Here is a 21,532-nt window from a genome sequence, read left to right on the forward strand (position 1 = left end):
AATGCACATGCTTGGTGGTTGAAAGTCGGATAATGGCATTTTGTGCTTTAGAACCACGACATAAATATAAGACATGCCCAAGTAGTTTCGATCATCTGTTGTTCATTAGCGCACATTGAAACCTAGGTACACGGGTATTTATAGATTTCGTAGACTAAAAGATGCTGCCGCTGCGCTAGGAATCAAATCAGCGTCGTTACACTTAGGAGTGCCACTTCTTAGGAACTAAGTTACACTCTTAAAAAAAGGTAATAAAAAGGTATCAACGGAAGCATTTGCCACAACAATTTCAATCTTACTGTATTTCGCTAAAGTTTTACTACTTTTAAATATCTGAGGGATAGTAATAAACGTTGTGCTTACTACCAAAAGTGTCAGGATTAGTAAAGATCACTGCTTGCGCGCGTCGAAAGTTAGTAAACATCGCTACCTCTACTGACCCTGGTATATTATTCTCTAATTGTGACTGTCCTATGCAAAATATGGGCAAACTATTTTTCATTATGTTGAAATAACAGCTTAATAACAGTTGCAATCACACTTCAGAATAACAGTTCTTGGAATAAAGTGAACTGAGTAGGCTTCAGCGAAGTTGAAGGCTTCTCTAGCACTACCTGTGCTTATCTCAGAAATGCACCGGCAACGGTACTTTCTTTCACTTCGGCAGCACTTAATTAGCCGTTTCTTCGAGTCAAACCAACTCTTCGGGGTGCATTGCGCAAAGCCCTAATGTTTGACACGTCCTTGAAAATGCGCTAGAACTTATCTTCACATCTGTCCAACATTGTAACTGTATAACAAGAAGTTATTGTTTGAAAAATATCAATGTTCTTGCAACAATTCGAGCCACCAGTATTCCAACCACATCACGGCAATTACTGATAACTGAAAAATACTCTCTCTAATCTACACACATCACCACTCATTTGTAAAGGAAAACATGCAGTGCGCTCTATCTGTGCTGACATATTTGAACATGCAGTTCTAACTACTTCTCCGTTATCTTAACCCTTTCCTGCATTCAGGAAGGACATCATTGTTGTCATCACCTGCGTTCTGAGCGTGCCCAGCGCCAGTAAATGCATCGCTATGCCACCCACAGCGTTGAGGAGCCCCAGCGACACTCCTCCCAGATTCGTGAGTGTGAACGTCTCATTCCCGACCATTTCTCACATCTTCAGAGCGCAGCTCTTAGGCGCGCGTTCCTGTGTTGAGCGTCGTCGCTCGGTATCCATCGCCGTAACCGAGTGAACGAACACGGTGGCAGAACTCTCTGGCTCTGTGAGCCTCGAGCCAAGCGGCGCTCTTTATTTGCCGTGGCCAGTCATATTACTCTGGAACTCGGCTGTCGAAACATTAAAAAATACAAAAGAAAAAGAAACAATTAAAAGAATGAATAAATAAACAAGACCTCTCTGAAACTGTAGTTCGTGCAGCCGAAGTACATAACACAGAAATAGAAGTCTTAGAATATTTACTGAAAAAATAAATAAAAGGTAAATAGAAATAATAATAGCAAAGAAACACAAATTAAAATATGGTATTGTATAAGTGTGCGTACATGCGTACCTCTCAGTATATCGCCAAATGACAACACGCGCACGACTGCGCTCACATTTCGCAATCGGAAGTATCGTAACCGCCGGTAATATTTTTTCAGTAGAGTATCAGAGGAGCTGGCCTAGACCTCGTGTTAAGTCTCTCGTTAATTACCGTTAACGATCTGATCTTATCTGAATGGTAGTTAACATTTACTCGTTCAACATTAACTGACATTGAGTCTAGCGTATCACAAGGCCGTATACTTGGTCTTATATTATTTCTTCTTAGCGCAAGAAACTTATGTAAGGAGGGACGAAAAGAACGCGACAGACGCGAGCGCTGAAAGGCCAAGGCAGATCACCAGTGCATCGGCGTGCAGTCTATTGTCCTGCCCAAGAAACATTTGCGCTATCTGGGTGCAGCGTACGATAGTGACAGGTGAAATATTCTGTAAAAGTTTTCAGTTTTGAATATAACGGAGTCTTTTATCTTGCTAGCGGTCTAGCTATCACTTTAGGATGTCGTGATGTGTGGAAGCAGACTGGCGCAGGCGTGCTGTTGCCATTATAAATATATGTCCGAATAATGAAAATTAATTTGTACGTAACGCCTGTGGGTGTCGCATTCGTTTCGTCCTGTGTTTAAAAAAAAATTGCGCTATAGAGACATCATTCACTAAAACTAGCCCGAGAATGCACAATGTACTTCTGGTGATTCTGGTACGTGTCAATGATATATTCTACAGGTCCGTATCGGGTCCGCATTTCCTATGACAGTAACCACGCACTGTTTGTATTTGCGAGGATGAACTAATTAACCGAATAATCGGACGTTACTATTTTCGCGAGTACGCAAATTCGGACCGTAAGATCCACTGGTAATCTTCCATGATGCACGCTTACCGACCGAGACTCAGCAAACTTTATAAATTCTTTAATTCAACTGCGCTAGCTGTTGTCCGATTAATATTCACTGCAACGATGCTGTGTCAGGCAGTAATGTTTTCATTTGGTTGGATGACCCGCTTTGAAATGCGATGCAATAAAAGAATATGTGATAAGGCAGACACGCGCAATCCGACGGCGAGAAACGAGACTAAAAAATTTAGCTTGGTTTGTGCGACGCTGAAGCGAGAGTACTTGGCTTGTGTCAGCTAATGAGCACATGATGAGTAACATCGCCTTGCTTGATTGATGGTATAAAAAATAATGCTTACAGTCCGTTTTTACAAATACCCACAAGGGAGTTTCTGCTTGAACATCGTAGTTATCAAGGCGTTGTCAGAAACTCGGCCCGTGTCGAACTTAACCAACTGCAATGTACTCCTCAAGGATCACGCAGAACAGAACGCGAGCATCCCGAAGCGTGTTGTATATGAAAGAGGAAAGTCTATAAGTGTAAAGGTATGTAAAGCTACGAAATGGCAAGTTTGCTCAGATTTCTCTTTCAAGCAATTGAAATTAACTATCTGACACTGTAAGTCGAGTATTCATATTGTGTACTTTTTTTTTACCTGCAACCGGGACAGGACCGGGCCGTGGCGATGGCTGAGGAGAAATTCGACTCCCCGAGCCAGGTTCTGGCCTTCTCGTTCCAGATGGGAACCCTAATTTACAACATGACCCAAGAGTACCGGTTGGCCAACGACGCGGTATACAAGGCTTGTACAGGCTTCATTGTCAGCGACAGTTCGCAGGTTAGCTCGTGTTTAGGAACGCTTCGCGCATCACAGCCCCGTGTTTCCCTGTGTCATAAATATCAAATTTTTTTCATGCGAATGTTTCGTAATGGCGTTGATATATTTTAGAGAGATAGCCCTACTCCTACAAGTATGAACGCAAGAAACGCTTGGTTCCATGAATCCGACCTTCAAGCTCACCGTCACGGTTAGTCGGGCGAGCATGGTTTGCTTCCATCTTGAACCAAATAAACAGCGCGAAAAACGAGGACGGGCAAGGAACGACAAACACGGGCGCTGACTCGCGACTAAAATTTTATTTCTATCGAAACAGAATAAATAGCAACTGAAAAAGCACGATAGCATCCAACCATCTCGCCTGTACAAAACAACAAAAAGAGGCAAAAAACCCAATAAGCGGCTGACTAAATATGAACAAAGCGTAAACCATCCCTTAGGTATGATACGCCTGCCTGTGATAAGGTCATCATAGGCTTCTGTCTGCTATTTGCTGTTTGTCGTTCCTTACTCGTCCTCATATTTCGCTCTGTTTATTTCCTTCAAGCTCAGCCAACAACACGTCAGCGTACATGGGCTGCAGCGCTGGCGTCACTGAGCCGCGTCAGCACCGCGGGAAATTGTTTATAGATTGCTCGCGAGATGGCACACAGTTCTCTAGCCGATGAATACGCGCCAACGTGTCATAGAGTTTCCTACAATTACTTAGAGGGAACCCTGGCGCTGCTATCGTTCAGCCATCATGGAAATGATGGGCAGTACACGGATTTGCCAGGGCCGTAACTAAGGGGGGGGGGGGGTTGAGGGGGTTCTGACATCCCCCGAAATTTTTCCATTCTTTAACTTTTAGGGTGATAGTCAAATATTTGCGTGCCTTCACAGCGACCACGAGTTGCCAAAGTTGGCCGTTCAACTATGGCGTACTAGAATGGGGCAGTGTGCCATCTTCGCAGCAAACCAATGGGAAAACGGTGGTCCCTTTTGCGATGACGCCACCAGTAGATCGCCACAATCGAACGGTGTGCCCGGCGCGCGAAATTTAAATCGAAATTGCCTAACTTTCTGCCGTTCTTCAGTCAAATGCCCACGTAACACGGTTGAAACTAAATATATTTGCAAGATTTAAACACTTAAAGACATTTGGTTGCATTATTGCAAATAAAGATGCTTCTGCGTCGTCTGAGCTTGCACAATACCTGTCGCTGAGCAGCGTCCCGGATGGTCTGCATGCTTACTGTTTGGTTGCAAAAGGCATAAAGAAGCACATCGCTGCTCATTCCACGCATATATACGCCATTCTAGCTATCACACTAATTTGAAGTTATGCGTCGAAACACACGAGGATGTCCGTAAGGTTAACGTTAGCAGCATCAGGTGAGTTGCACGACCACCAGTCACCTGCATCAGCCAGAAGAGCAGTCGCAAGGTTTTCGACAGAAAAAATACAACGCTCAATGACGAACGCTGCTCCATTTCTTTATAGATCTTACTCCTCAATGGGGCGCCAAAACGCAGGAATGCAGCTAAATGCACCGCGATGTATTCGGGGTGTTGGATTTGTCCTATGTGAATAAGTCTGTAATGCCAATCGGTCTGCAAAAACTTGAATCTCGTATGCATTAGGCTTCCTCAAACACTGAGTCTGCCAGGCACACGAAAGATTCGCTAACGTGTCATGACTGAGAAACAGAAGGGAACAATCAGCATGTTTCCTACATGCACGCATGACCAGCGCGGCAACTACAACTACCGATCTCGGAGGCTTTGTATCTCAGCTGACCATAAATTACTTCAGGGGCGGCGTCAGGTGGCGACACAGTAGTACGGCGTGCTCTGGTACCGCAGGCTGTCATCGCAAAAAGAGCCACGTTTCCGGCGCCAGACGGCACACTAGCCCATTCTAGTACACCATAGTTCAACACACAAACACCCCCCGAAACAAAGTCCTGGGTACAGCCCTGCTTACGGCTTTGAATGGACTTGTGGCTTTGTTTATTGCCGTGTTTTGGCGTTCGTTTCGGACAAAAAAAACGGACCGTTGCGAACTTCGTGACCAGATTTGAATTGGTGAGCCTAAAAAGGCTAAAGTAGTGAAGTGGAACTGCTGACTTTTGCTGAACTTCGTCTTGCGACGAAGCGGGTACAGCCGACGCGGAGCCAAACGGAGCCGAAAGAACGAAGTTGAGACTAATCCGTGTACTACCCATCATTCCCATGCCGGCTGAAGCGCCATGCGTTGCAGCTCCCATAGACTCTAGCGCCAGAGTTTTCTCTAGTAAGTATTGTAGGAAACTCTATGGTGCGTTCGCGCCGAGAGAGCCGACAACGCCGAACAGCGTCTGTTCTGAGCAAACCACAGGCACTGCAAACCTATAGGCACACAGAGCGGGAAGCCAACTGAGGAAGGGCAAAAAACACTTACAACCGGAATGCTTTGTGAATTTCGTCTCTGGAGCAGCATTTAAAATGCATTTATTGCATTTCTTATCTAGAATACTATTTGTAAAATAAGACGGCAGCCTCTCGCTTTATGGGGTATATAGTTAGCAACAAAAGATGAGCACGTACTTAAAACAGAACAGCTTCGCATGTCTTCTTTGTCAACTTTCTACGTGCCAAACGATGGCCTGATTAAAAGAAAGATCTTGAAGCCAGCTTATTAGTGCAGGATTACCTGACTTGTCGACAACTGCGCTTGAAAAGAGACGCCAAGCGCGTTTCTGACTCTCTCATTGGGTTCAGTCTGGAGAGCACTTTTCAAGTCAACTAACTGATTATGAGGTGTACTGACGCGCGGTGCTCGTGATTCTTCACGATGTCAGCCCTAATTATTGCGTGCACCCGGGAATGCGCCATATGCGAGCATTTCTTCATTCTGTCCCAATCGTAGAACGAGTGTGCCTGGGCAAAAATTCAGTAGGCAAGAAAACGAAATTGCACGCGGCATACGCCTTTTATACATAGTGTTCATGTGACGTCACTTCCGCCGCGCTCGCCCTTTTCCGACATCCCTGGGTACCTCCGTGGCTGCCTACGCGCCGCAGTGCATGGTGTTGAAGGCTTGTCGCTGGTTGCTGCACGCGATGTCGGATACCAGACCATCTGGGTTTTTGCCGTCGTACTTCGGCGAGCTCGTCGGACCAGCAAGAGCTCGATACGGGACCAAGATAAAAATGTGCGACGACATTGACCCGTACCGGCTTTCTATCGGAAGGGACGCCACGACGGACGCCGACTTGTTGCCCGCCACGACCTACGCGGACATATTTAATTATCTCGTGTTCACAACAAATTATGTGACACAAGAACAAATGAAAGCCTACAAGTCCCTCGAGGCCCACAACTTCTTCACGAGTGGATGGGTGAAGGGTCTCGCAGCGAAGGAGCTCCCATCGAAACGAGTCGTCGTGCTAAGCGAGGTAAGCTTACGCGAGATACGACCTGAGTCACGGACGTAATTCTAGCAGCGCGAATGTGCGACTTTTCACGTGTTTTAAAGGGTGACAGATATGAGGCTCGTTCCTGAGTGCAAGGTAGCGACTTAGCGTGATCGTACTGCATAGAAAGAATGCCTATGCTACTGTTTCTTTCTGTCTCGATTTTTGCCTTCTAATTTTTTGCCGCTGTTTTGCACTAGCGGGCAGTGGCATACCGTTGAGAGGTTATCTACCCCCCAACTCGAATCGATCAGAAGGTTAACACAGTGGACTTATTTGTGCTGTACGTAAAACTGCCAGTAAATTAAATTTGTTTGTTTCACAGCGTCATTAAAAGTAAGCCCCCTCACTCCTGCGACAGCCTCCCTACCTCCCTGCTGAATGTGCAAGAACGCAGAGTGCACATCACTTGCCTGTGCACTTTTGCCAAAAATTTCCTCGTTAAAATCTTTGGTGGTATCTCATTTCTTGCTATGCTCGCATTTTTTGTAAAGCGATTCTTGTTTTTTTCAGGTCAACCACTCTCAGAGGCTCCGGGACCAGCCGCTGAAGACGTGGGTTTAGTTAATGCTGACGGCACCATCGTTACTGCGCACTGCACATGCATTGCAAGCATAGGCGAGGCCTGCTCGCATGTTTGAGCAGCATTATTTGCAATTGACACCGCAGTACGCATAAGAGACGCAAGGACATGTACCGAAAGAGACAATATCTGGCTGCCAGCGCACAATTCCCGTGCCAAGTACAAGCGTCTGAGGGACATAGACTTTTCTTCGGCTCAGGCAAAGAAGAGGCAAATAGAGAATGCCAGGTTTAAATAGCGATGAGCCTGACATTGCACAGCAAAGCCTTCCTGTGCCGTCTGCACCGACACAAGAGGAGCTGCAGCTGTTTTACGACAGAGTACTAGCTTCGGGTGTAAAGCCGGCTATATTTATGGTCCTCCCGCACTACTGTGAAATGTTCGAGCCACCACGAGACAGGGAGCCACAGCTGTTTTGTACTTTGTCATCCCCACAAGCCCGCTCCGAGGACTTGTCGGCACTTATCTCTCGAAGCGAGAAATTTCTTGCGGAGCAGCAAATAACCGAAGAGATGGCTAAGCATGTCGAGGAAAGCACAAGGATGCAGTCGGAGTGTCCGAAATGGTATTCGTACAGGGCTGGCCGCGTAACAGCGTCAGTCATGAAGAGTGTTTGTTGTACAAGCACAGATAAACCCTCACTCAGCTTGCTCAAGAGGATTTGCTATCCTAACAGCCATACATTTTCTACTTCAGCAACAACGTGGGGATTGCAGCACGAAAGTGATGCCTTGTGCAGCTACGTTGAGAAAAGTAAACAGTGCCACCTCAACTTCTCGTACTCCAAGACAGGTGTCTGGCTCTGCACAGAAAATCCATTCTTGGCTGCAAGCCCAGATGCCTTGGTGCAGTGCACTTGCTGCGGTAAGGTCACTGTTGAAATAAAGTGCCCATTGACTCTGGTTACTGCTGGGCTTCAGGCAGCATGCAGTAAAGCAGACTTTTGCCTCGAGTATTCCAATGAAAATCTTAAGTTGAAACGGGCCCACAGCTATTATTACCAAATCCAGACGCAAATAGCTGTGTGTAGGGTTGCGTACTGCGATTTCGTGGTATGGTCCCCTACATTTCTCCACATCGAAAGAGTGCCTAGAGATTACACCTTTTTTCAAAGTGTGCTGCCACGGGCAAAGAAATTCTTTACCCACGTTATCTTACCAGAGCTCTTTGCACAGTACTTCTCAAGAAAGGAGACTGTGGACCCTGCAAAGAGAAGTGACGCAGAATCCTTCTGCTACTGTGGAGGACCCGAAGCCGGTAAAATGGTAGGATGCGATGGGAGGCAATGCAAATATAAATGGTTTCACTACAGCTGTCTGGGAATCAAGCGCGCTCCAAAACAGAAGACGTGGTTGTGCTCTGAATGTGCTGCAGAGAAAAGCAGCTGAGGATTATCTCCAGCATATGCCTATAATACCTGCCATTTTCAAGCGATGTCTTTGTCATGATTTTTGCCCAGCTAATAAAATACCTTCATGAAGCCTGCCAACATATTGACGGTGGCTTGTACTCTCAGCAGTGACTTTGTCTTTAATCATGCACCAAGTCTGCCTTCCTGCATATCGCTCAAATATGCTGGGTGTAATAATAATAATGTAATAAAACACACAAGATTTTGATACAACTAAAATCTTTATTACAAACATTATCCACAGAAAGAAAAATACATAGGCTAAACAACATCATGCAAAGTTTCAGCCATAACTGCTTGCTGAAAAGCACTTGCTCACCATTTACTTGACAAGCATTTATACGCACGTGAAAGGTGCACTGACACAAGCCTAAAGAATAACAAATTGGCTAACTGCAATTTCTGCGTGCAACAAGCCGTTAAAAAGGACATTGTAGTGAGTTAGTGACTACATTTTCAGCTACTACAGATCGTCGCTCTGGTTCAGTGGCACTACAGATGGACACATATTTGCAAGTGCGCAGCACACTGTAACAATCTTATCCACCGTGGTATATTTGTCACTTGGCTTGCATGTCACAAAATCTATTGGCTGAACAGCCTTCATGATAATAAATTTGTTGCGAACCAGACCGATGACCCTTTCCACATGTATGCGTACACTGGCAAGTTTGCGGGTGTTGGCAACTTCCAGTGCCGACAACTGACTTTTGCCTTTTGTGAAGGCTGGGATGCGAAGAGTGGCACAGTACAGGCCGATACTATCTGCAATCTCAAGGCCCCTGTCTGCAAGCACGACGTCCCCATGCGAGAGTTTGTCAAGGAGGCCACATTGCTCTGTGATATGTTTGTCACTTGATCTTCCTCCCCACCCTTCTGAAACGAATGTTATTGAGCTTTGGGGACTTATACCAATCAGAAATTTAGCAGTGTTACTCGCTTTGTACTGTGACCACGTCTCACTTCTTGGGAGCAAAGATGACGGTCGTTCAAGCTTAATCTCGAAGCAGTCTATTACGACTGCCACTTTCATCCCAAAAGAGTCGACAAATGCCTGCGGCATTGTCCTCTGCAGTTCGCTTCTTCTTGGCCATACTATTTGAGACTGAAGTCACCAAAATGCGGCTTGCAGCCACCTTTCCAGGATCCTACTTGCTGTGGAGTGTGGGATTCCAAACCTGTAGGCAAGATCCTGGAGAGGGAAGCTCCATTTTAGCTTCATTAAAAAAACAACAAATTCCTGGAATTTTGCCAGGCCGTTATGAGCGGTATGCTTCACGTCAACTTCAACAAGTTGAAAAATTGCATAAAGGAGGGCAAAGTTGGCTATCCCTGTATAAAAGAAAACTTTTGCGTTATCTTGCTTCAGCGATGCCTCGGTCACTTCCAACTTTTCTTTCTCTGCGGCTAGGAGGCGCAGCTCATTAGACAACCTCTTGTTGTCTGTGTCCAGGGCTTGTGACGCAGTGCTTAAATGCTGATTTTGCTGCTCTACACTGTGGAGGCTGCAGGTAAGCCTTTCATTTTCCACCTGCATTGCTTGTAGGTCTGCCATGGTCAGGTCTGTCTGGACAGTTGCATCCGCAAGAGCAATTAAAACCAGTGCCATCAGATACAAGTTCTAGGCAACAGGTGTTGTTTGTGTTGAGGAAAGACTGGTAGGACAAGCTAACCTTGGTAGGGCTCCTCGTCCAGAGAGTTACCAGGGAGGGTTGGTCCGCTTTCAGGTACTAGATCCATTGACGTGGATGTATCAGGCGCAGCTGACAGGGTGGACGGTACACTTGGCGTGATGGTGTTCGCTATTCTGCTGCGCTGCTTAGAGCGTACATAACGTTCAGTCCTCTCAAGTACACCTCTGTCATCCCCACCATAGCCTAGATGCTGGCTAGGTGCCCAATCTGGGTTGTTGTCGTCCATGAGATTAGAGGGCTTTCCTGCAAGCAAGCATAGTTTGTCAAATCGTGACCCGTGTTTTTAGTTTGATGCAAGTCCTCTCGGGCTGCAATCCACCAAGCAGTGTGCATAAGTGCAATGTCAACAGCAGCGTAAACAAAGAGGTTCTCAGTCACCCACAACGAAGGCCTTGCTGCGCGGAACGTAATCGACATGCGTGGACTTTGGCCGCAGCGAGGAGCATGCACTATCGAAAACGATTGCTGTCACTGTAAATGAGATCCGCGTTTCTAAACTTAGCGCAATGCAACTCCTCCAAGCCACCCCTCTCCCCTCCGCCATGAACACAGCCTACATACACAAGCAACTTATCGTTACCTACGAGCAACCGAAGTACAGGGCCCTCAATCACATGCAGCGAATCGCACGTAGCCTGCGCGAAATGGCCGGTCGTGACGAAGAGCTTGTAAGTAGAGTAATCATGGTAAACTATCTGTTTACTTCGATCGTACTTACCCGTGATAAAGGACGTCCGCAGACGCGAATGTTATCCAAGTTCTTTAGGTCATTTCTGTTAATGCGCGCCAGCCAAACACGCCGGCGCTCATCGGAAGGTCTGAATGAGCGGTCGCAATGCCGGGTTATAACCTTCGGCAAGGAGAACATTCCCACGCCTTGTTCCCTGTTCGTGGGATTCGACGACGACTTGCTTCTGCTCCTGCGGCCGAAAATCGCACAAATGGGCATCGTGAAGCCGAACTGAGCGAGCGTACACACCACTTCACAACACAGCAGCTGACTGGGACAGCGTCAGTAGGTACCCAGGCGTGTCGGCGGCGCATACCGGAAGTGACGATTCGCCGCTCGGTGACCTACGTGCACACTATGTATAGTGAAACTGTTTATGGCATGTCCGTCGTCCGGCTGGGAAAACGCACCGGCCGCATAAACTGGGCAAACCCAAACACTCATCACTGGTCCGCTAAACATGAAAATAGGACAACACGGGCAGCAAACATCAATTGAGATCGCGCACGAAAGGCTAGGCGCATGCGGCAAGCCCTACAAGACGACGCACGTCGCAGCAAAACGACGCACGCTGCTTCAATGGGAAAACTTCAAAGGAGCATGCGCTGAATTCAAGGGGTACGTTGTGAACAGACAATTCGGATTTGGTTGCGCAGTGTGCGATTGGCGATGGTCAGAAATTCGGTGTCACCTCTCTTCCGTGCGCTGAACAGGTTCCCTGGTCACATACCATCACAGAGTAGAATAGCTCCTCAATGTTCTTAAAGACAATCGTCGTTCTTGGTATACATGAACGCAGAAATGTTGGTCTGTATGTCTGTATGTCTGTCTCCATCATGGAGGACATCGTGATCACTGAAAAGGGAATCGAAGCTGCTATTGATCGTCTTTCTAGCAGCTCGGCTCCTGGTCCAGATGGTATTTGTCCTAAACTGCTAAAGTTAACTAAACCTGTTATTTCTCCCATTTTTGCATGCCTTTTCCAACAATCGATTCAGTCAGGATGCGTTCCTGACGGATGGAAAGTTTCTAAAATAGTGCCAATTTTTAAATCCGGAGACCCGTCATCTGTCACCAACTACAGACCAATCTCACTGACCAGTATACCATGTAAATTATTAGAGCATATCATATCATCGGCAATCATGAAGTACCTAACAAAGCACAACCATCTTTTCAGCAACCAGCACGGCTTTCAACAGGGTCGCTCCTGCGAGACGCAGTTATTCGAGCTGGTCTCTGACATTTACGAAGCTGTTAATGACTCATCGCAAATAGATGCCATATTTATCGACTTCGCCAAGGCGTTCGATAAGGTAGCTCATAACCGTTTATTATATAAGCTTCGCTATTTTAATATACATAGTCAGGTTGTGAATTGGATAAGGAATTTCTTAACCGACAGGTACCAATTTGTAACTGCCAATGAATTTTCTTCCTCACGAACACTGGTCAAATCAGGGGTGCCTCAGGGCTCTGTATTGGGGCCTATTTTATTCCTGTTGTATGTAAATGACATCAGCAATAACATTTCATCTACAGTTCGATTATTCGCAGATGACTGCGTAATTTATAGACGAATAACTACCACCTCTGATAGTGACGCTTTGCAATCTGACCTTGCGAAAATTGCAGATTGGTGTGAACAGTGGCAAATGGAGATAAATACTTCGAAAACTAAGGCTGTAGCCTTCACTAGAGCGTCTAATCCTAAGCTTACTCATTATTTGATAAGTGACACAGTCATTGCGCGTGCGCATACAATAAAATACTTGGGAGTTCATTTATCTCCTAACATTTCATAGAGTGACCACATCGAAGCAATCTGTAGCAGTGCATGCAAAACCCTTGGTTTTATCAGGCGTAACCTTTACTTGGCAAACAAGTCTACTAAATTATTGGCCTATGCGACGTTGGTTCGCGCAAAACTAGAATATGCATCTTTTATTTGGAACCCGCACCAGTCTTATCTCATCAACAAACTCGAAGCAATTCAAAATAAAGCAACCCGCTTCATTACCAAAGATTATTCACGAACATCAAGCATAACTAACCTAAAAAAATCTCTGAATCTAAGCACCCTAGAGAATAGAAGAATCATAGCACTTCTATCTCATTTCCACAAACTTTATCACTCATCATCGTCGTTCCGCGCACGCCACATCACGGCCGCCCATCGTATCTTTCCGCGCCTGGATCACCCCTTTAAAGTACAACCCGTTTTTGCTCGAACAAACTTCTTAAGTAAATCCCCCCTCTTTCTCGCAATATATCACTGGAACAAGCTACCTGCCGACGTCGTTTCTTCTCAAAATCATGAAGATTTCATGAATAAACTTAAAAGTTATTTTAATGAAAGTTAATATTGTTCTTGTGCATATCTGTTTTGTTGTACTTGTTGTCGTTGTTCTTTGTACGCGGAATTTCAATGAACGGGAATTATCCTTTCTTTGCATCCTTTTGTTGTTTTGAACACTGCGAAAATTTTCCTTAGAGTTTTTGTTGTCCTGTTCTTTTCTTTTTGTTTCTTTTTAGTAGTACTTTCTTTATTTTCTCCACGTAGCATCTCTGTTCTGTTAAGTAATAATCTCTACGTATGTATAGCGTATGTGCATATTTATATATATTTGTATCAATCGTTTGTATTTGTTATTCAATTTGTACACTGTAATTGTAACAGCTTTATTGTGTTATAACTCCCCTATGTAATGCCTACCCAGGCCTTTAGGGTGCTTGAATAAAAAAAAAAAAAAATTCAGCCACCCGGCCAAACTTTAAGCACTGTCTGAACGCCCAACCATCTTGAACTAGCAGCTGCGTTCGCACTTGTGACCTTTGTTGGTCAAAACGCAAATATTATGCATATCTAAGGTGCAACATCAATACATGAATATTAGGTGGTGTGTTCCTTTACTAGAAAATACATAGATGCGTAATTCTAAAGACCCTTGTGTTTCTTAGGCTGCGCTCAAAATGCGACGCTATGCACGAAAAAGCCCTCTGCCGAAGAATTGATGCCTGGGCAAGTTGGAATTCGTTATGCATGTTCAAAACGGGCGGCGCAAAAACAAGAGACAAAGGAAAGACTACACACCACAGGGCGCCTTCTCACAACTAACTTTATTAGAAAGAACATACACTATTTAAACCTTCACCAAGTACCACGTGCTCTTACATCGTTGAGAGCCGACAGAATACATAGACATGTGTTGCTGTAAAGATTAGAAACGGTTACGAAACGATGATCACATGTACACTTTTTTTTCCTTATGTGATGAAACGATTGAGGAAACAAATTTCATCGCCATGCAGTGCGATTGATGTCATGCTTACACATAGATTGCCTTTTTTGTTAATGTGATGAGCCTCAACAATTTCTCTAGTAGCTTGATTGTTATGCCTGAAAATACATATGGTGTCATGAAAAATGGGGGTTCATCCGTGTTGTGCACAGTGTCGAACAACGTGCGAGTACGCATTGCCGTCCAATGAACGCCTGTGTTCGGACAGCCTTACATTGATGCAACGGCCAGTTTGCACAACGGGAGTTGTACGTATACCAGCTTCCTTTTTCCTGCGGTCATGTTTACATTGGGCAAACTGGCCGTTGCATCAATGTAAGGCTGTCCGAACACAGGCGTTCATTGGACGGCAATGCGTACTCGCACGTTGCTCGACACTGTGCACAACACGGATGCACCCACAACTTTCATGACACCATATGTATTTTCAGGCATAACAATCAAGCTACTAGAGAAATCGTTGAGGCTCATGACATTAACAAAAAAGGCAATCTATGTGTAAGCATGCCATCAATCGCACTGCATGACGATGAAATTTATTTCCTCAATCGTTTGATCACATTAGGGGAAAAAGTGTACATGTGATCATCGTTTCGTAACCGTTTCTAATCTTTACATCAACACATGTCTATGTATCCTGTCGGCTATCAATGATGGAAGAGCGCGTGGTACTTGGTGAAGGTTTAAATAGTGTATGTTCTTTCTAATAAAGTTAGTTGTGAGAAGGCGCTCTGTGGTGTGTAGTCTTTCCTTTGTCCCTTGTTTTTGCGCCGCCCGTTTCGAACATGCATAAGCCCTGTGCCGACGATATGGTGCTGCCACCTGGCAGTGGCCCTGGGAACAGCACCACGGGTGGCCGCGGATGAGACCAGGACTCATGTAGTACGGCCGGCAGAAGACTATCGTCTTTCGACGACATTTGCAGTGAAGAACGCAGATACGCGGGCAATTTTCTTTTGCATTAGCCTTTGCGAGGTATATTTAAAATTTTTTTTGCGCGGAGAGCCTCGGATATATCATAATCTCTATATATGTGTCCGTCCTTTCTCGCACGTTCTTTTTGCCCCCAGATCTGCGAACGCGAAGAAAGGTTGCTGACCGCCGAGCATGCAGTCGGTAGCCTCGCTGCTGTCCAGTACAGAAAGCTATTATACACCTACGACACTCTGCAAACTATGAAGGAGAAGGTATCTGCTTTCGTTAATATTTCTCTGCTCTTAAAACTTGCACGCGTGATAAGCGAGGGTGTGTCATATGCCTAGTGCCTCACTTATTTTTGCGCGAGTTTTGCATGTAACTTTTATTAGTACCACGAGCAGTGAGTGACAATCTTGTTTCTCCTCCAAGGACTTCCGTTTGAGCGCTTACTTCCAGTTCTCGCGAATATTTTGAAAAAACCTTGTAAAAAATTAAACGGGAACGAAATGGATTTTTCGGGTTGAAGTAAGAGTTCTATCAGATGCGTATGATATCGGAGCATAACTCTACTTAAAATAAGAGCGAATTGACTCTCAGGATAACTAATGAAAATTAATTGAGTGGGTTCATTGAAAGAGCAGACGGTTTTCTTATGAGCATCTGGGAACGTTGCGGCACCTAGCGGAGAAGAGTTCAAACACGCGCTTCTTTCTGCGTTGCCCCTGAGATCCGCTTCGGTTGGACGACGGAACACCAACGTTAACTCAAGGATTGAACCAGGGCACACGAACAGTGAGGACAGGTGTTCCAAGGATAGGTGTTCGGAGACACCAAGGACAGGTGTTCGGGTCAAATGGGAGGATTCAAGCCCTTCGTGCGAAGAGCCCATCGCCACTCGTAGATATCGAAAAAGGGGCCTCTGGAAAGAAATTATTGCGGAGTGATGAAGTTCCGCCAAATTCGCCGACGAAACCGAAGCTCCAATTAGCGTAACTAGCACGCGACATGAACGACGTCGCTGTTCACCACAATCATTGCAGTGATGTTAGTTCTTCTGCATCCGCTATTGCAGTGAAACGTTCCCAGGTCGCTTTGCCGTGGCTTTAAATGGGATATGGGCCTGGAAGCTTTTATCCACGCTGGTACGCGCGCATTAGGTGCTACAATCCCAAGCGCAGACAGCACACCCACGAAGCGAAATCGAATGATGGTTGGTATGACGACGCTCGCAAACTCTGGGCGTCTCGGAAAAGAAGGCAGTTGCTCTCTTTCGCATTTCGGTTTCGGTTTCGCCGGCAAAATTGGTCAGACTTCATCATTCTGCCCGACCGCCTGTCTCCACTGATTAAGAAGTTAATTTAATTTTCTTTGAGACGCTACCGTAATTGATGTATCTGTAATCTTAGGATTTCTTCGGCACTGAAAATAATTAGGAAGGCAGCGAGCATTTTCGTCCTATTTTTGAGGATTTTCAGACACATTTCTTGAAGTACCCTTTATACATCACACTTGTATACTGAATGCGCCAGTGCTTTTACAAGGACCTTTTTTTTCGCCCCTGCTGCCTAATTTTATCGGTTTCTCTACTTCTGTAACTGTTACGTAGTTACGTTGCCTAGGAGTATTGGCACTCACCTGAAGGAAGTAAAACAATTCGCTGCAATTTGTGAGGCTATTATCGCGTGTGGGTTCACCACTTCAGGCGCCCATAGTGCCTCTCTTACTTTCCTTTTAGTCTAGTTTATCCAGGGTCATAACTAGGGCTCCGGTTTTTCTGAGTTTGTCTTGAAATTCGGAGGGTGTTTTTCGCAGTTTATTCTTTGGGAGGAAATTTGGCGTTTATCGAAGTTTATTTCCGAAAATTCGATGTTTAATTTTCCATTATAAGTTGTTGAAATGTGTTCTGATTAATTTTATTTTCAATGAAAATGCATTGCATCGTTGCTGATAATCCTGTTCCTCTATCTTTTCATTTTTTTCTTACTTCCTGTTCACTTACCCTGTTAACAAGGATGTTGATGTGCACTGCTGTAAACTCGCCAAAGTGTACCTTTTTCTTGGGGGGGAGGAGGGGGGCCAGGGGCTAGTCAAGCTCCTTCTCAGCTTTTTCTCCCAGCCTGTCTCACTTTCTTGATGAAAAATGAAGGACCTCTTCTGATTATTATTATTATTATTATTATTATTATTATTATTATTATTATTATTATTATTATTATTATTATTATTATTATTATATATATATTATTATTATTATTATTATTATTATTATTATTATTATTATTATTATTATTATTATTATTATTATTATTATCAATACTCTGAAATCTTAGATGAAATGATATCTGAACACTAAATCATGCGAACACACTGTATTTTAGTTGTCTGGGGGGTTTGAACGCACAAACACGTACGTATACATACAAGCACAGATACTAATTGAATACAAAACACCTACATTTGTTCTTATTACGACCCTAAAGCTTGTTGTAATAGACGCAAGCATATTTTACGATGTTGCCGCCGCTGATGGAGGAACGCTTCTTTCGATTGATGATTCTCAGCTATGAAAGTGCCCTTTGAACGTTAAAAATGTCCTCTTAAAATAGGAATTTATCGGATAAATCGGAATTGTCAAAAACTTTACCGGCGAGTGTTTATCGGATTTTTTTCGGATTAATCCGAAGACACGGAGCCCTAGTCATAACTAACTATAGGCGAAGTAATTCAACTTAAGGTAAACGGGAAATTATTAGTGGCTCATTAGAGCCCATCAGCTAATTTCTACAAGCATCTTGAAGGCGGCATGTTGAGCATCACTTAAGGAAGATGCTTTTCTAAATAAAGCCTGGCCGTATGACTGTTCTTGTTAAAATGCTATCACCAGTTTCCGCAAGTCGCATCGCTTCAGCGCAAATGCCCCCATACGCGTTCCGCTGAAGAAGTCCGACTGCGACGTGTGGAAGCCAATGGGTCTGGAAAAAGAAGAGTTCGGCATCATGCCACGCTCTCTGTAACACATGAGCCTGCTGCAGACTCGGTAGTGCATTGAGTTATACAATCGGGGACCACCTAGGCCTCTAGCAAGAGAAAACGAACCGCAGTATAGGAGACTACAATAAGCTACACTGATGTTCTGAGTCCATTCTTTTGTTACTCTCCCCCCCCCCTCGTTTTCGTGCAACCTTCTGCACCTCACTGGTGTTGCAGTGTCCCCTGGATCGGTCCATCTTTGACGAAGAGACGATGTCATATGATGACGCCACGATGATGACAGCCATTAATGCCATCTGTGACCTAATGATGACGTCACATGATGAATCCCAACAAGCCCTTCTCTTTGCACATGCCGCTGGCTCTCAGGTCACGTGGGTTTTCATTCTAAAAAGATAGGGCGTGCAAACACGGACACAAGAAAGAAGCCAGGACACCACAAACGCCGACTAACAACTGAAGAGACGCACAACGGCGAAAAAAAGAAAGAAGGCACGAAAACGTATCTGCGCATGCCCATGCAACAGGCGAACCTATCAATCCGGCGCGCGTGGGGGTCTCCATGGAAGATAACTGTTAAGGCATTTGATTTCATCTTTATGCAAGTTAATCAACGCTTGGCTCACGCATGTGCTACCACAATTCTCGATATGCCATGCTTCAATCATCAGGCGCGTTTCTTCATTTCTATGCCGGTACAACACCGCGCGTTCATCGAATTTTGGGGTACACTCACAATCTCGACAATGTAAAGATAGATGAGAAGGTGAGCCGTAACACTTTATTCGCCTGCCGTGTTTCGCTCAAGCTGACCGCGCAACAAGACACGGCTTTCGCATTATTATACAATCGAACCCTCGTATAACTAATTGTTGTTTACATCGAACACTTGTAAAATCCCGTCGAATACATTTTGGATATATCAGGAATTTTATAGATAGAATTACCTATATATAGAACTTTCTTGTTGTCTCCTTGAGATTCGACATATCAGGAGTCGACTGTATAAGGTCTATTGAACCTTCGTTCTATACATACTAATTTTGGAGCACTCATGCTTGAAAATGTTCCCCTGATATAACCTACCGTAATCTCCTATTTCTTTCACGTCCTCTCGACAAGGCCGGCTTTGTCATGAACAGCAGAAGGAGGAGGGCCAACTTCACCTGGTTCCTCTTCAACGTGCATCTCACGGACATCTCCAAGAAGTGTCATCCCAACGGTCCCTTCGAGCGCCTCAAGGAATTCAGAAAATTTTACTACAATATAAGCCAACGCGGGTAGCGAGGATAATACCCTCGATGGCCCGCCATTTCCCTTTGAAGAGCGACAGGAACAACCAATCAGCACACTGGACTGGTGTACTTCGTGCGGTATAATCTATATTACCAGGTTCACAATTATCCCTCCAATGAAACCTGGATGTGTCATCGCGTATCTTTTTTTAATGACGTCGAAGCAAAATATTCTATAAACACTCTCTGCGTTGTTAGACTAATTCAAAGCCTCTCTTTACTGTAGCTGTATGCCACACGATGTTTCGTTGCTGTAGATGTCGTAATAAAATCTCCACCATGTTTTGTTGCACATAAATTATTCACTTCAGCGGTAAGATAGCACAAAGTGCACAAGCTCACCAAGGCGATAGCAGATTAGTGTTAGTAATAATAATATCTGGGTTTTAACGTCCCAAAACCACGATATGATTATGAGAGACCCCGTAGAGGAGGGCTCCAGAAATTTCGACCACCTGTGGTTCTTTAACGTGCACCTAAATCTAAGCACACAGACCTCAAACACTTTCGTCTCCATCGAAAATGCAGCCGCCGCGGCCGGGATTCGATCCCGCGACCTTCGGGTCAGCAGTCGAGCGCCATAACCACTAAACCACCGTGGCGGCGCAGCCGATTCGTGTTACACGTTGGGTCACTGTACTAGGCAATGTATTTCGCTATTACGCCTTTAACTAATGTGCATTTTCCTATTCGACTCACCGTAATTTTGGAGCTTCGAACATGAAAAGAATCACGCGCCTCAGCACTTCTATTTGCTGCAATATAGATAATTATGTAGTTTCGTTTTTGTTTCATTTCGCTGTTGCCAAGACAACCGAGACAGTTAAAGGCACCTACTGGGAGGGAAGGACGGATAGTAATGATATTCCATAATACATGGGAATTTATGGGTAAAATTTCGACTAGAATCGTCAAGAAAACAAAACGCATTCTAACTGATCAACGCAGAGTTTTGTTTACTTGAGAAGGCATACATTATAAGTCCTTGGTTATGTATTGAACGAAAAAGAAAAACAATTTAAGATACAATTATATAAAGCAAATAACTACACAATGAGAGAGAGAGAGAACTCGGAGGATGCTTGAGGTTCACCTTCAAGAGCAGAACACATTTGGTGACTGGCAAAAGAGCGAGGGATTGTGGGATGCGTCCTCTGCTGCCAGTTTCCGGTTCGAGGCTAGCAAACGGCGAACCGCTCCGCCGTAGGCCTCTGATTGTTCGGCACTATCTCACGCGGAATTATCGCCTTGTAAAACCATGGTCGGCAGTTCAGCCGTCGGCTGCTCGTACTCGAGCGTCAAGGCAAAGGTATGTATAGGTTGCCCTGAAACGAAGAGAGAAAAATGAAGTGGGCCATGAATGTGAAGAGAGCCACAGCGACTGGTCCTTAGGGCAAACAAACAGACTGGTAGCCTTTGGATACCGAACGTTGGAGCCAGCGTCGTCTGCGAAGACCATTTCATCACTGGCACGTGTGTATTCTGCGCTAATAGCAAGCTTACGCATGTATTTTCCGATAATATTATATCGAGAACTGAATTTTCGCGCAGGCGCACCTAGCCAAGACGTCGGTCTTTTTTCTTTCCTAGCGTGACACTTTTTTGCGTTTTTTGTAGTTGTTCACACCCGGTTTTCTTTCTTCTCTTTTTGAGCTTGTTTCTTTTCCTCTGCGTATATAATATATATGAGGGCGCATTTCGAATAAATTTTAGCTGGAAGAATGCGCTGCCTCCTTGTCCTCTCGCTCGTCTTTTGTCTACTGTTCGCGCTCAATACCATTATGAATGACATGTTCCAACTCGCCCAACTAGCAACATTGTTAAGATATTTAAAGTGATGCTTACTGCACATGCTTCTCATGTGCAGCAATGTAGTTGAAGTTGAAGTTGAAGTTGAAGTTTATTCAAAATATATACATTTTTGATATACATT

The 21,532-nt window shown here is 44.8% G+C and overlaps 2 protein-coding genes across 3 annotated transcripts in view; both read left to right on the plus strand.

Moving 5' to 3' along the window:
• LOC119374136 (26S proteasome regulatory subunit 10B) overlaps positions 1 to 21,532 on the plus strand; it is a 398,774-nt gene that overhangs the window by 19,381 nt on the left and 357,861 nt on the right. The gene's annotated exons all lie outside the window — the stretch shown is intronic.
• On the plus strand, positions 1,032 to 19,746 carry LOC125760403 (uncharacterized). Its single transcript, XM_049420453.1, has 3 exons — positions 1,032 to 1,137; positions 3,071 to 3,238; positions 19,427 to 19,746. Exons 1-3 carry the CDS (start codon positions 1,090 to 1,092, stop codon positions 19,586 to 19,588), a joined length of 378 nt encoding a protein of 125 aa, XP_049276410.1. The 5' UTR covers positions 1,032 to 1,089; the 3' UTR covers positions 19,589 to 19,746.

Source organism: Rhipicephalus sanguineus, chromosome 11 (genome assembly GCF_013339695.2).
Source record: "Rhipicephalus sanguineus isolate Rsan-2018 chromosome 11, BIME_Rsan_1.4, whole genome shotgun sequence".
In the NCBI taxonomy this organism is placed as follows: Eukaryota; Metazoa; Arthropoda; class Arachnida; order Ixodida; family Ixodidae; genus Rhipicephalus; species Rhipicephalus sanguineus.